Source organism: Equus caballus, chromosome 15, assembly GCF_041296265.1.
Source record: "Equus caballus isolate H_3958 breed thoroughbred chromosome 15, TB-T2T, whole genome shotgun sequence".
Lineage (NCBI taxonomy): Eukaryota > Metazoa > Chordata > Mammalia > Perissodactyla > Equidae > Equus > Equus caballus.
Window position 1 is genome coordinate 86,230,093 of NC_091698.1, and position 16,720 is coordinate 86,246,812.

The 16,720-nt window shown below is 40.3% G+C and overlaps 1 protein-coding gene across 50 annotated transcripts in view; it reads left to right on the forward strand.

Annotated features, from left to right (window-relative positions):
* Positions 1–16,720, forward strand: part of DTNB (dystrobrevin beta) — a 237,966-nt gene that overhangs the window by 163,436 nt on the left and 57,810 nt on the right. For 38 of the 50 annotated variants that reach the window (XM_070235811.1, XM_070235815.1, XM_070235820.1 and 35 more), the window contains 2 exons: positions 10,279–10,368; positions 13,840–13,927. In XM_070235811.1, the coding sequence (XP_070091912.1) occupies positions 10,279–10,368; positions 13,840–13,927 (178 nt within the window). The remainder of the gene's footprint in view (positions 1–10,278; positions 10,369–13,839; positions 13,928–16,720) is intronic. The other 12 variants (XM_070235799.1, XM_070235807.1, XM_070235814.1 and 9 more) reach the window with 1 other exon arrangement.

The window sequence follows — 16,720 nt, forward strand, 5'->3', positions numbered from 1 at the left end:
TAAGGGGGCGCAAGATCTAAGTCCCAGGATCCTAGAGATTACAGTTTAACCTATTGCTTTGCTCCATAGCCATTTAGCAAAGATTGGTGTATTTCTTTGCCGGGATGGAGAGTTTTGCTGCCACCTACACCTCAACTTGCCTCAGCTAGTTCCGCTCAGTGTTACACCCCACTTCTAGGTCAGTTTCTATTTTAGTCAGAACTCTTGGTTGTAAGTGACAGAAGCTCAGTTTGAATAAGCTTAGGGAAAACAAGAATTTTTTTTGTTTTTTTGTAACCAAACTGTGGGAAGAGCAGGGTTCTGTGTGGCTGGGCCTCAGGTGTAACCAGAGCAAGGGGAACTCTAACTCATTTAGGTGTTTCCCTGCCTTTCTCCCTTCCTCTGTCACTTCGCCGCCCCACCCACATTCTCCTTGCTCTTCTCTACGACATATCTTCTTCCCTCATACTACTACCTTTTTCACACAGCAGGGAATATAGCCATGAGACTCACATGTTAACATTTCATAACCTCACTACCCTACAGGGATTGCCCTTTTCTTAGTTCCAACTTGAAAACTCCCAATGAAAGTTTTATTAGGTCCATCTTGGATCATGGTACCCACCCAGGGGTTTTCTGTTTGGTGGCCCCACCTAGAATAACATGGTTGAATGGTTGGGGTCTTTTCTCCAAAAGAGGAGGTCTTCTGTCCCTAGAAAACGTAGGGGTACTGAGGAGACACATAGCTATAGGCTTCTTTCTGGGGTGGTTTCTGGAAAAAAGTGTACATGTATATTACGTCACACCTCCATTTGCATAGGTTAGTTTCTGGAGACCCTTTTTTCCCCTATCACTTCATTTTTATTTCTCTAAAAGGTTAAATAATGCTTTCTATTCTGTTCTGTTTATGAATATGTATTGTGTTGGGACATAACACCGTCTTTCGGTGGTAACAGATAAATGTGAGAGCCAGTAATTCTAAGTAGTCACCAATTGCAGGGATCTTAAAGTAAAGGCAAGATTTTATGAGTTAGAACTTTTTTACTTTAACACATGCAGCACAAGAAGGAAAAGCAGTTTGTAAAAGCCAAAAGATGCCACAGTATAAATATTATTTGTTAGGTGTAGCAACATGAGCAAATTAAGAGATGAATTGCACTATCATAGTATTAAAATGGCTTTCTAGTGGGTACCAAGGTAAAGTGTTTATCTTGTTTTCTACAGAATATAGCAGAATGACAAAAGCCACAATCTGCTGTTTTTAGACTGAGAACAGCAGAGATATTGGGGAAACTGAGAAAGGAGACTAAATCAAACTGGTTAAGCCGGAGATTATCCATATGTGGACTCAGGCCACTGATTTTCTTCCTTCCTGTGAAATGAGAAAAATGAGAGTTTGGTTGAAAAGCAAGAATTATTGAGGGTTTCAGCGTGGTGATGGAACAACTAGCTTGTGTGAATTCTTCATGAGAACCTCTCCAAGGCAACACAATTATTTTTTTCTTCAGTCTTTTTTTGAAAGACAGAAAAGCAGAGTAATTGAAAATTAACACATAATCTTATGGAACATCAGGGTCCTCTTGGCAGATTTCCAGAGTCCATCTGATACCCAGGCAGACAGCCAATTTTCAACGGCTTCTGGGTTTGGATTAAATTCCATTTCCATTCAAGCATTTAAGGTAAACCCTTCAGCAGTTCCAACTCAGATTAGTACAAACAAAAAGCTTGAGTATTTCCAAGTCCATACTTTAAAACCTAAGTTTGAAAAATTGAAGCTTACAGAAACATAGTAAGCATAGTAAGAGTTTCCTCCTCTCATTGGACTGAGGCTTGAGATCCTGAATGTGATCAGGAATCACATCCATTATGAACTGTCAGCAGAGAGAAAGAAGGAATGGATTTGGGGAGAAAGATTGTGAGTTCAGTGTTGTCATGTTCACATTGAGATGCCTAAGGACTCCTGGGAGTGAAGACAGGCTCTGTAGATTTTGGATGTGGGGGCCAAGAAACGGGCTGGATGATTCTCCAGGTTTTTTTCTGCCTTGAGTTAGGTACCTTTGGTCAAGACACAAGAGGAAGATTTGGGCAGGAAGATGGCAAGGTTATGTTGAGTTAGAGGTGCCTGTGGGACACCGGGGAACCAGACCATAGCATGAGTTCCTGTCATCCAGATTCTTCCAGCTGTCTCAGATTCACATAGCAAAGGGCAGACAAGTACTCAGATTCAACAAGCGACCAGTAGAGCCTACATACAAAGACACACACGCGTTTTTTACGTATGCTTTAGAGCCTTTTAACTTGAATACCTCTTGATGTCCTCCTAGGATGCTGACTCAACACAGTGTACTGCTTTCTAATGATGGAGCATGCCACGGGCTGGCACATACAACGGAAATTCCTGTACCGATGTTGAACGTTCTATGTGATCCAGCTTAGACTTACCATGCTTAACCAAGTTTTTCATTCCTCTTAACATCAAACTATTAAAATATTTCAGCTTACTTTAGTAAAGCAGACATTTAAATCAGTGCTGTGGTCTAAGTTCTTACTCTTTTTCCTGGATCTCATTAAGAAACCTCTTGTCTACGTCTCACCTCACCCCCAATCCAGTCTTGTCTCTGCACCCAGAGGGATTTTTCTGAAATGCAGATGTGATTGTTACTCTCCTAGTTAAAACTTTTCAGTAGCTCTTCCTTTCTACTGTACTGCCCAATTGCGTGGAAATGTTTTGTGCTAACCAGTATGGTAGCCACTAGCCAGATGTGGCTTTTGAGCATTTGAAATGTGACTAGTATGACAGAGGAAGTGAATTTTTAATTTTATTTAATTTTAATTAACTTGAGTTTAAACAGCCACATGCAACTAGTGCCAACACAATTCTGCAGGATAAAGCCCACATTCTTCAGTGTAGCTTACAAGGCCATTTCCAAGCTGGCCCTTGCTAGCCTCCCCAGCCCTACCTTATTCCACTCTTTCCAGTTGGCATCTACACTCAGAATTATGTGAATCATTTACAGTTTCCAAGCAGGTTTCTGCACATGCCACTTCTGCCTTTAGTGCCTCCCCATTCTTTTTCCTGTTATTCTCACTCTGTGTCATCTGGTTCTTCCTTCTCAACTTAGCTTCAACTCCTCCAGGAAGCTTTCCCTATACCCTACACTAGATTAAGTGTTCTTCCTCTGTGATCCATGGCATCTTATACATATCGTTGTATTGTAACTACCAGTTCATTTGATGCCTTTCTAGACTATAAGCTTCTTGAGGGTAAGGACTCACCAGGCTATATCCAGAAACTTACTCCTTTTCTCCAAATCTTGCTGCTGCTTGCCTCTTAATCAGTACTTCTTCTGTTAAGAAAGGAATTTTATTCTTCAATTATTTCAAACATGTAACATCTTATAACATTGCCTGCTTATTCATTCAGGGCAGAGAAATAAAGGACGTGAGTTATATCTGACTCAAATCTAGTACCCCATGGTTCCCTCTAGCTGTGGCCATTGGTTATCTATAACTTCCTTCTCCAGCAGTGAGAAACCTGGGTCCTGTCGTCCACCATCCATGGATTTATTTGTTCAGTCCTCGTAGCATGTATAGCAGTTTCAGAATTGTTGATTTATTTTTTAAATTAAGTAGATTATTGAGATATAATTCATAGACCATACAATCGGTCCATTTAAAGCAAACGATTCAGTGGTTTTTGGTATATTCACAGAGTTGTGCAACCATCACCACAACCAATTTTAGAACATTTTCATAACCCCCCCACACTGATTTATTACTAAAAGATTAGTCACTGCAATGTGGAGAATCGACTGTAGAGGACAAGAGCGGAAGGAGAGAGACCAGTCAAGAGGCTGTTGGAATATCTAAGTGGCACTTGGTGAGGAATTCCAGATGCGAAGTTAGAGCAGCAGTGGAGGTGGTGGAAGTGGCTGGTTTGGGATCTGTTTTGAAAGTAGAGCCCGTAGGACTTGTTAATGGATTGGATGTGAGGCATGAGGAAAAGAGAAATTAGGAAGACTCTTCGGCTTTTGGCTTGATGACTGAGTGAGTGGTGATGCTGTTTATTTACACTGGTCAGTCTGGGGGAGTAGCAGGTGAGGAAGTGGGATGGAAAGAATCAAGAGTTCTATTTTGAGTACGTTCAGTTTGAGATGCCTGTTGGGCAGCCAAGGGGAGATGTTGAATAGGCCATCAAATACATGATTCTGGAGCTCTGGGGAGAGGTCAGGGCTGGAAGTGGAAAAGGGTGAGGATTACAATATTACTTTTTTTGTAGGATTATTCTGAGAATAAGCAAAAGTATAAATAGAGATATAGATAGATATAAAAGTGTCTGATAGGTCACAGGTACTTTGTCAATAATGACTGCTACATTATTTTATTTACTCCTCAGTACTCTCTGAAAGCAAGTATTACTTGAGGTAGATTTTATATTATTATCATTTACACATGAGGGAACTAAATAAAGCGTAGTGAGATTAATGTCCAAGTTCACGCAGCTAGTAAGTATCAGAGTATGGACTGAATCCAAGCTGCCGGACTCCAAAGGCCATGCTCTCAATTGCTGTGCTTTCCTGCTTCCTGCTTAGTAATTAATTCTGCTACCAGCGGCTACAAACTGTCGCTCCAGGCTCAGCCTCCACATGCTTGTGCTGCTTCTGACCTTGTTCCCCACTGCTTACCTGCTTCCTCCACTCAAATCCCTTCCCTGGTGCCTAGCCCCATGGTGTGCCTCTTAACTTCTGCCAAAGGCACCCTCTTGCTGCCCCTAGAGATTCTGCTGAAGCCATGAGATATTGTCACCTAGACTCCAAAGCGCCCATCCTCTGGAAGAGCAGTTCTCATACTGGAGTGTACACCTGGAAGCTTGTTTTTCCAACACAGATACCCAGGCCTTGTTCCTAGATAGCCTGATTCAGTAGAAGCCTGGGAGTTCTGAAGGAGGAAGTCTGGGAAACACATTTTTAGAAATGCTGCTTTAGACCCTACTAGTCCCCTCAGGACCCTCTGTGCACAACTCTGCTCATCATTACCATTGGTTTGGAGCTGGCGGATGCCTTGTGAGGGAAAGAGTGCTATTTAGGGTACCCCAGGGAGAGGTGAGTTCATTTCACTGTCACTCCTCTTTTTAACTCTGTGGTTCATTCTACTCCCCTTGCTTTTGCTGATTTCCCTAATTGGATAAAATTCTATTATGTCCTCTCAGAAGAGGACAGTGTCCTTCTCGTTGTAACACTTACTACATTTGCAATTTTACATTTATTTGTGTGGTCATCTCTTTTTCTGATAGATTGTTAGTGCCAAGACAGCACAACCATGTCTGGGTTTTGCTGACTGGTTTCCTCACCTCCTGGCACAGTGCCTGGTACCTAGTAGGTGCTCTATTCATTGACTCAAATGCCCAATTTCCATCAGAAGTGCTGTTAGAACTGTTGTATATTGAAAACCACTTACTTTTATGGATCGAATTGGCGTTTGACAGCTTAGAAATAGAACAATTATTATTTTTATATTTTTATTATTTTTATGCGATTCTAAACTATTCCAAACTATTGACTTTGCTTTAGAAAAACAAATTTCTAAAGCAGAAGCTATTTGTAAGTTGGAGGTTGTATATATGCTGCATACATATATGTAGTACATTTTATATATATATATATATATATATATATATATATATATATATGTTAGCAAAAAAGGAAAGAGTTTAAATTTAAGAAAGAAATCTGGAATAACAGGTACAACTTTGAATGTGGGTAAAACAACATAGGGGCTAGCCCAGTGGCGCAGCAGTTAAGTGCGCACGTTCTCCTTCGGTGGCCCAGGGTTCACCTGTTCAGATCCCGGATGAGGACATGGCACCGCTTGGCAAGCCATGCTGTGGTAGGCGTCCCGCATATAAAGTAGAGGAAGATGGGCATGGATATTATTAGCTCAGGGCCAGACTTCCTCAGAAAAAAGAGGAGGATTGGCAGCAGTTAGCTCAGGGCTAATCTTCCTCAAAAAAAAAAAAGAAAAAAAAGAACAACATAACACCCATGCCCCAAACAAATGGTCAGAAAATTCATGGACACTTAAGTTCTTCATCTACTATAGGCAGCTACTAATAGTGTTTTTCATTTGGGCTTAGATATCTAGTTATCTGGCAAACAACACTAGTCCTGAATAGCAGTCTTCCAATAAAGCTAAAATGGAGTTTATAGACTGTTGCTTTTATAGTAAATGTCTCCAATTTCTGTTCTTCCATTCCGTTGGGAACATACTCTGGTCAGATTTTCACTTCCTATTACTCTACCAAAGTCAAAGTCAAGGACACCATTGACTGCCTCAGTGCTAAATCCAGTGGTGAATTCTCAGGACTTACCTTGCTTGATCCATCAGTGGCATTTGACATAGATGATCGCTTTTTTCTACTTGAAACACTTTCCACACTTGCCTCCAGGTATTGTGCTCTTCTGGTTTTTCCTCCTATTCTTTCTTGGCCTCCTTTGTTAGTTTTTCTGTACCTTTTGAACTCTAGATGTTAGTATGCTGGAGGAACCACTTCTCTTTTCTGTCTGTACTCACTCACTGTAGGGAGCCCACCCAGACTCATAGCTTGTAATACTGTCTACATCCTGGTGACTCCCAAACTTATTTTTCTGGCCCAGACCTTCTCCCTGAGCTCTAAGCTCGTATATTCTCCTGATCAGTACTTTCACTTGGATATTTAATACGTATCTCACAATTAGCATGTTCCAAAGTGAGTTCTGTGTCTTGCCCCACCACACCTACTTCTCCCAAAGTCTTCCCCATCTCAGTTAATGGCAGTCCTGTTCTAGTTGCTCAGTGAGAACCCTTGATTCTTCTCCCATCTAACCTGTCAGATTATTAGATCAGCTCTATCCAAAAACACCATCAAAATATGTCCGGGATCTTGCTATTTCTTACCACTTCTACTGCTGCTACTATTTTCTTAGTCACTCTTGTCTCTTACCTGGAATGTTGCAGTAGCTTTCAAGTTAGCTGCTTTGTGTTCTGGCACTTTGTGTTCCATACAGCAAATGATCCTATTAAAATATAAGTTATATCATACCTCACCTCTGCTTGAAACCCGCCAATAACTCCTCCTATCAGAGTCAAAGCTAAAGCCCTTGCAGTGGCCGCGAGGTTATATAGTGCTGCTTCTCCATCTGTCTGCCATAAAGAAGCAGTTTTGTTTTGTTTTCATTTCTAGTTTGAAGTAGACTGATACTTTACACAAGTATGATAAAAATGAATTACTACAGAGACAACTTCCACTCTGGTCATGGGGAAGTAACTGGTGTCACATTAGCTCTCCCACTATAAACTACTAGAAAATTGGTCTGAATATAACAACTATTTTCAGAAATTAGACAGTAAGTAGGGAAGGACTGATCTTTGAGGGAATGGAAACAAGTGAGGAGAGTCCTATGATTGCCCAGGCTTTCTGCTGGGAGGCATTTGTCAGACTCCATTGCAGGATACAAGCAGAGCAAAGCAGTCTTGCTGAGAATGAGGACGTAGAGATTGGAGTTTGGGGAGGCTGGAGTTTGCCAAGCAGAATACCAGAGAGGAGGAAGGTTGCAGAGAAAGAGCTCCATAAATCTGCATAGAGCTCCCTTGAGACTTTGGCTGAAAACTAAGGTATGTTTGCATAGAATAAGATTTTACAAGACCAGCAAAAAACAACTACCTGGGAAAGAACAACTCCTGGATATTTGAAAGTAGAACCTGAGCTCACACAGTTGTTTGAGTTCCCACCAACCAGAGTAGAGAGACATCGTTAAACACTTGGGGCATTCAGTAAAGACTCCAGAAAGGCCACCCCTTAGGAGCAGGTGAAAATGGCCCTACATAAAGGTTACTGTAGATCTGCACTAATGAAGCTTAAACACAAGCCTCAAGAGGATGAAGCTGTCCACAGTAAATTAACCGACTACCAAGTTCTTTGGAGGAAGACAACAAAATCCAGACATTCAACAGTATAATATTCACAACTTCCATCGTACAGTAAAAAATTAGAAGATGGGCTGACCCAGTGGAGTAGTGGTTAAGTTCGTGCACTCTGCTTCAGCGGCCCAGGGTTCGTGGGTTGGCATCACTGGCATGGACCTACACACCAGTCATCAAGCCATGCTGTGGTGGCATCCCACATACAAAATAGAGGAAGACTGGCATGGATGTTAGCTCAGGGTCAATCTTCCTCACCAAAAAAAAAAGATGGTTGCAGTTGATTGAAGCACATCAGATACATAAAAATCTATGAGTTCAGGGCTGGTCCCGTGGCCGAGTGGTTAAGTTCACGTGCTCCGCTTTGGTGGCCCATGGTTTCACAGGTTCAGATCCTGGGCACAGACCTGGCACCGCTCATCAGGCCGTGCTGAGGCGGCATCCCACATGGCACAACTGGAAGGAGCCACAACTAAAAATATGCAGCTGTGTACTGGGGGGCTTTGGGGAGAAAAAGGAAAAAAAAAATCTATGAGTTCATATGAGTTCACGGTGATACTCAAAAAGAAAACTCCTTGGTAAACCATTGGAGTTTGCTAGGGCACTAACTCGTTGTTTTGAATTTTGTTAAATAATAAGAAATACCCACCATTTGTTTTACCTTTCCTGAATGAGCAGTATTTAAAGATAAACAAAGAGAGGAAATTAATGAATGCAGAAAAGATGATAAAATTGGAAAAGCAACATTTTGCAACCCCTAATGAAATAATGAATCTAGGCGAGAATCATCAGTAAATGCTAAAACCATTGGGTGAAAAGTTGGTGGGACTTTAAGATGGAGAGATGCAGCCAATAACATCGAATCCGCTGATCAATATTTATATTCCATTGTGTGCCTCCTGTTTGACTTATAAGTGCATCATATTCCCCATGATGGATTCTAGCCCCTTCTCAAAAATAAAACAAAAGCAAAAACTTTAATCAAGTATCTAGGTCTAACCCCAGGGGATAGAGAAACAAATGGCACTACAGGAAACAGTCAAATCCAGAATGTAGGATATGCTACAAGATAACCTGTATTCTTCGCAAATAAATGACATGAAAGAAACAGGGAAGAGAAAGCACTGTTATAGGTTAAAGACTTATCAGCCAGATGTCAGGTGTGTGAACCTTGTTTGGATTTTTTAACTGTGAAAGGATATTTTTTAAGGTTTGAGGAAATTTTCAGATGGACTGAGTTATTAAAAAAAATTTTGTTAATTTTTTAGGTGTGATAATAGCATTGCAGTTATGTAAATTAAGTATTTCTGAGTGAAATAATAGTCTGGGATTTGCTTTGACCACCTCTTCCTGCACAAAAAGTTGGGAAAAGGAAGAACAGACTAAACAAGTTGACAAAAATGTTAATTTTTGTTGAAGTTTGTGATGGGTACATGAAGGATAGTCTTTAGATTACTCTCTCTATTTTTTTGCATATTTTACCATTTCTATAGTAAAAAGTTAAAAAAAAAAAAAAGATCACATGCGTAAGGACCTTCCATATATCTATGAGAGATAGCCTCATTCAAAAGGTAGACAGTGTTGTCTTATAAGACAATGATTTTGGTTTAAGTACCAATTTTATGGGAGAAAATAGAATGATTCTAAAGACAGTATCCTTGTAGAAATAAAAAGTTTAGGGGCCAACCCAGTGTTGTAGTGGTTAAGTTTGCATGCTCTGCTTCAGTGGCCCAGGGTTTGCAGGTTCAGATCTTAGGTGTGGACCTACATGCACAGCTCATGAAGCTGTGCTGTGACAGCATCCCACATACAAAATAGAAGAAGACTGGCACAGATGTTAGCTCAGGGCCAATCTTCCTCACCAAAAAAAAAAAAAAAGAAAGTTTTAACTGGTGTCCTGAGGTAACACTGAAAACTCTTACGTGTGGAGAAAAATCTATAAAAGCATTAGGGGACCGCTTAGTGATGTTAAATAGACCCACTCTGCCTGTTTTACTGCCAGAGGGCATTCCCTAAAGGGGCATCTATCACAGAGCCCAGAACCTGGACAAGACTGGTTGGCAGAGTTCCTTGGTGACCCCTCCTTGGTTTCTCCTCAAGGGCTGTAGTGTCAGCCAGCCTAAGCCATCTCCTAGGGGACTACTTTTGTTCAAAGGATTTGTGAGATGTATTCCCTATGGTCTAACACCATATTCCATAATGCTTTGTGGTTTTTTATGATTTTCCTTATGATTTATGATTTTTTCCTGTTTTCTTTGAAGTTTGCCCATTTTAACCCATGTTCATTTCTCGCTTTGTATGTGTTTGTGTCTTGCTTGCTGTCTTTGCCTCCGTTGTTCCTAGGTTACAGTATAGCCAGGATAGACCCCGTCACTTGGCCGATGAGCATGCGCTGATAGCCTCCTATGTGGCCCGTCTGCAGCACTGTGCACGGTCAGTGGTAGGGCAGCAGCAGGCGGGTCGCCGAGGGCTGATCAAAGGGATGGGGAGCTATGTTACGGGGTTGCCAGCGGGAAAAAGCTTTGCATGTGGGGTTTTTCTTGAGAAGCTACCAGCTGTGTTTGGCAGAGGTTAAGTAATTGCTAAAGCATTAGCTTCTAAAAGAGAAGGAAGCTTGCCAGGCCTGGGCACTTACCAAAACATATAGTCAGAAATTCTCCTTTTAAGTGGAGTTCACTTCCTTCAGATTACACTTAAAGAGTGTATGAACCTCAGAGAGAGGTGCAGTCCCAAAGGTGTACATTCTCAGAAAGATTTGGTGCAGCTTCCTACTGTTCATTCTTGCCTAAATAATGAAATCTTTCTGTTGACATTCAAAGGGTAGGGTTGATCAGCCCACAGATATCTCACTCTGTCTAATCTTTGATACATCGCCCTGTTACATCTTTACATGTTACGTCTTCATCTCGTCCCCAGAATCTATCATTGTTGATTATTGAAGTGGCTGGTTTTCAGCAGTGATATTGAATCGTCGTTACCTGAGGGCTTTTTCCAAATGATACATACCTTCTCATATTATAATAATTATATGTATTGTAATAGCCCCCACATACCCCTTTTCCTGAAAACTACTGTGGTGGTGACTCACTGTTAATATGGGAATATGACTGATCCCTCAGCAGGTTAGGATGGAAGATCCTTTGATAACTGCTCACTGCAGCAAACTTAACCCTTCAAAAGAGTTAATGCCAAACCAAGTGCTGTTACCTTCAGGCAGACCCAAAGTCACCTGCCCACTCCATGCCCACGCCACCACCATTCTGCAAGGAGAATGGCAGGTAAAGTTTAGATAATCTAAAGCCATCCTTCCCCTCTGCGTAGCAGCAAAGAAGAGTCACTGAGCCCAACAGCTTGAGGTTCTTATTCTTAGAGAGACAACCATAATTTATAAGCTAAACATGTAAGAGAGGCTGGAGCCTTAAACTTTTACCTTAGTTCTGCCCATAACGTGCCATGGCTCCATGGGAAGGTCATTTGACCTTGCTCTTATTTCCCATAATAACAGAAGAATAAATTAATAACCAACGTGCAAAAATATATATTTGAAAAGGACTGTTTTTAATAATATACTTCATACCATTTCCTATAGTTTTCCCAGTGTGACTAAATAGTGTTATTATTTTCAGGCATTCACCTATCTCTAAAGCCTTAGGGAGACTGTGAGGCTCTCTTCACCTCCCACCTATGTTTAATAGGCTTAGCCTATGGGAGGGAAAGAAAGGCCTGATAATCGTGCATCGTATCACAAAGAGTGTCTCCTCATCCAGGAGATGATTTCTCTGCACTCTGTCTCAGCCCCTTGGGCTCCAGGAATAGAGTTGTCTCACCCCTGGGAGGACAGCTTACTTATTATCAGTGAGGGCAGTTGTCCGGGTGATGAAACGTTTCCATGGCGAAAATAGCAGCACAATGTTGGACAGAGACTGCTACCTGATATTTCAGCCCAAGAAGATTTACGGTAGGTGTAACCAAGGCCCTCAAGTCTCATGGCTTAGGGAGTAGGCTCCCTGAGCAAGAATTGGTGTCTGGGAACCGTGGGAGAACGTGAGGATTGGGTGAGTACTGCATCTCTTGTTGATTTATAGTCTAAGGAACTGACCTTCATACTTCCTCAAAGAAGTCAGAAATTTCCTGGCTAATTCTGAAAATGAAAGTCAGTTCAAGCAGAAGAATAAGGAACCTTTCTAATTTTCTTCATAATTTTTGTTGACCTTAAAACCTCTCATTAGCATAAAGTTCTAGTTTCTGTCTGGAAAGCATAGCCAACTAAAGCAACCATGTCGTCCATATTTGGGCATAAATGACAAATAGGATTAACCTTCCTAAGGAGATGCAGTGTGATGGAGAAGGAGGAACTCTTTTGCACAGGGTAACCTATTGCATCCCTTGCCAAAAAAAAAAGACCAGCCACTTAAGTCCTACTTCTTAGGCTGCCAGTCCCTCCATAATATTATCTACTCGTATTGTTAAGTGTTCATTTTTGTTGTTGTTTATGTAAAAGATAAAGATAGTTTTCTCATTTCAGACAAACACCTTTAAGGTGCACATATTATAGTTCAGCCCTCACCTTGGGGCCTTGACCCCAAGGTACTAAAGCCAACCGATGGTAGCATCTTCTTATTACGAGATCGTCTTTTGAGGGGGTGATTGTACGTGCTGGAGACTGGCATTTGCACACCTAGCGTTATGAAGTATTCAGAAGTGTAACAGATGGAAGACTTAAAGCACATTTAAAAGAAAAAATCCATCCTAGAGGAAAGACCAAGTTAGGCTTGAAGAATTACCCACAGAGACAGAAATACAGAAAGGTGGGAAAATGCAGTTGATTCCATATATGAAAAGGTAAGACAGATCTCTATTGATTTAACTTCACCCTTCCCAGATTCCCCTCAGTAATTATAACAAGATTTGATGAGTATTGAACTCATGTCTTTAAATTTTTTCATATTAATTGTCATATTGCCAAATTTCAGTCAGGGGTTTTTGGAACTCCAAGAATCTTGGGCTAATGTAGAAGCAAGCCACAGCAGCTGTCTCTGGTCAGTTAGTCATCATTATCACTGTTATCTTAAAGCGTATGCCAGACTTAAACAAAGATAATTATATAGCCACAGTCCCTCTTAATCTATGAATGTCCTGATATGGATAAAGGATAGTTGATGTAACATGCTAAATTAAAGGAGTCAATTATACGGTAATCATTCAAAAATTCTTTGTATCTCCTATACACAGAGCTAGCCAAGAACACTTCTTTCATCCAGGTGCGGAATTATCTCATAGACCACCTAGGTGGGTCTTTAAATTTTTAGAGTGTCTGTTAAAGAGTAATAGACTACGTTATTTCAGTCTGAGATGGAGCTGTAGTTGTGGAACGAGCGTGGTAAAAGAAGAGAAAGGGGCATTGAAAGATACCATGGAATCTTCTCTGCCTTTACCATATATTGGGCCTGCCCTAGCCCAGGTTCCTCAGTTTTGCTCAGCTATGTTAAATGTCCTTTTTCTCAGCCCTCTGTTTTTCATGATGCTTTGGTTTTCTCTTGGACTTTTTGAATTCAAGACCTATGTCTAAAAGTCATGAGTTTTTTCAAAGCATTTGATTAGAAATCCCTCTCCCAGATTTTGTAAATGCCCTGTCTTTTCTCAGCCCTTGCATTCAAAAAGAAGTGCCCCTTCTGATGGTGTAGGAGCAGTGGAGATATGCTGCTGAAGAGAAATGACACACATGGCCTCATCGTTTCTCTAAATCCCATGTCTTAGAAGACCATTAGTATTTATCACTCAGGCCTCCATTTCCTTTGCTACCATTCTTTTTTGCAAGCTTTTGTCCCATCTCTTCTTTCTAACAGAGAAGCAATATCAAAGGGTGTTTAATAGATACCTGTTGAATTTTTATCTCTTTGGCAGTGTCCTGGACAGTCCTAGCCGACTGGATGAGGAACACCGGCTTATAGCTCGCTATGCTGCCCGTCTGGCTGCAGAGGCAGGAAACATGGTGAGTGAAGAGAGGATCCCAGTAGAGTAGCAGAAATTAGCGTTACTTTAGGGGTATGGTAAACATGAAACTCAGGGGAGTGGGTACTCACAGACAGAAGGGGAGAAGTGGGTTCAGGGAAGGGATTACAGTGGCCTTTAATTTTATCTACAGTATCCTTTTCCTTTAAAAAATGAATAAAGAAAAGAAAATCAAAGAACCAGAATTTGATTCTTTAAAAAAGATCAGCAAAATTAATAAACCCCTAGAAATACTGATCAAGAAAAAAGGAAAAAGAGCAAATGCAAATTATCAATATCACAAATGAAAGAAGACACATTGCTGCAGATCCTACAGGCATTATAAAGATGATAAGGGAATATGCTGTGAAATTTTTTGCCAATAATTTTGACAACCTAGATGAAATAGACAAATTCCTTGAAAGATACAAAGTAACAAAACTGACATAAGAATAAATAGAAAATCAAAGTAGTCCTAAATCTGTTAAAGAAATTGAATTCATAATTAACTTTCCACAAAGAAAATTTCAAGCGCAGATGGCTTAACTGTTGAATACTATCATATACTTAAGGAAGAAATAATAACAATCTGACATAAACTCTCAGAAAATAGAGAAAGAAGGAACACTTTCCAGGTTATTTTATCAGGCCTCTATCCCCTGATGCCAAAACAATACAAGACCATTATAAGAAAAGAAAATTGATGGCCAAATTCTCTCATGAACATGGATGAAAAAATCCTTAACAAAATTTTAGCAAATTGAATCCAGCAATAGGTAAAAAGGATAATACTCCATGATCAAGTGAGATTTATCCTAGGAATGCACACTTACTTAATATATAAAAATCAGCCAATGTAATTCACCATATTAGCAGTTTAAAGAAGAAAATGATAAGATCATTTCAATAGAGCAGAAAAAGCATTTGACAAAATATGATACCCATTTATGATAAAACTTGTTAATACACTAGGAGTAGAAGAAACTTCCTCAACCTGATAAAGAACACCTACAAAAAAACCTAGAGCTAATATAACCCTTAACGGTTAAATGTTGGAGTAATTTTCCTACCTAATATTGAGAACAAGAGAATGATGTCCACTTTCACCACCAAATTGTATTGGACATCCTAGCCCGTGCAACACAAGAAGAAGAAAAGGGCCTGAATATTGAAAACGAAGAAGTAAACCTGTCATTACTTGCAGATGACATGATTGTGTATAGAAAGTCCTAAGGAGTTTACAGAAACTCTGCTAAAATAGATACATGACTTTTTAGTAGTGTTGCAAGATACAAAGTAAACACACAAAAAATGATTGTATTTCTAGCTACTAGCAGTGAACAAGTAGAAAATTAAATTTATAAAAAATACCATTTAACATTAAAAAACATCAAATACTTATAGATAAATTTAATGAAAGACATTCAAAACTGAAAACTATAAAATATTCCTAAGAGAAATTAAAGAAAACCTTAATAGAAGGAGAGGTATGGGGGGCCAGCCCCATGGCCGAGTGGTTAAGTTCGCGCGCTCTGCTTTGGTGGCCCAGGGTTTCGCTGGTTTGGATCCTGGGCACAGGCATGGCACAGCTCATCAGGCCATGCTGAGGTGGCATCCCAAATGCCACAACTAGAAGGACCCACAACTAAAAATATACAACTATGTACCGGGGGCTTTGGGGAGAAAAAGGAAAAATAAAATCTTGAAAAAAAAAAAAAGGAGAAGTATGCTATATTCATGGGTTGAAAGGTTCAATATTGTTAAGATGGTAGATTTCCCCAAATTGATCTATAGATTCAATATCAATCAAAATCCCAACAGACGTTTTTTAGAAATTGGCCAACTGATTTTAAAATGTATTTGGAAAACCAAAAGTCTTAGAATAACCAAAACAGTCTTGAAAAGGAACCAATTGGAGGACTTAACCCTACTTGGCATCAAGACTTACTGTAAAGCCACAGTAACTAAGAAAGTGTGGTATTGGCAAAAGGATAGGTAAATAAATCATCTAGAAAATGGATTCACACATAGAAGGTCAGATGGCTTTTGACAGGGCACAAAAGACATTCAGTTGGGAAAAGAAAATCTTTTTAACAAATGCTGCTGGAACAACTGTATATCTATATGAAAAAAAGAACCTCAACCCTCAACCCCTACCTCACACCATACATAGAAACCAATTTGAAACGTATCATAAACATAAAAACTAAAACCATAGAGCTACTAAAAGAAAGCTTAGAAAAATATCTGTATGACATTCAGGTAGGCAAAGAATTCTTAGACGGCTTACAGGAATCACAAACCATTTTTAAGAACGAGATAAACTGGACCTTATCAAAAATAAAATCTTAGGGGCCAGCCTGATGGCACAGCAGTTAAGTTCGCACATTCTGCTTCTCGGCGGCCCAGGGTTCACTGGTTCGGATCCCGGATGTGGACATGGCACTGCTTGGCAAAAGCCATGCTATGGTAGGCATCCCATGTATAGAGAAAGATGGGCATGGATGTTAGCTCAGGGCCAATCTTCCTCAGCAAAAAGAGGAGGATTGGCAGTAGTTAGCTCAGGGCTAATCTTCCAAAAAAAAATAATAAAACGAAATAAAATCTTTTGCTCATCGAAAAATATTATTGAGGCCGGCCCTGTGGCCTAGTAGTTAAATTAGGCCTGCCCTGCTTTGGTGGCCTGGGTTCAGTTTCCAGGCGTGGACCTACACCACTCATTGGTGGCCATGCTGACGTGGTAACCCACGTACAAAATAGAGGAAGATTGGCACAGATGTTAGCTCAGGGACAA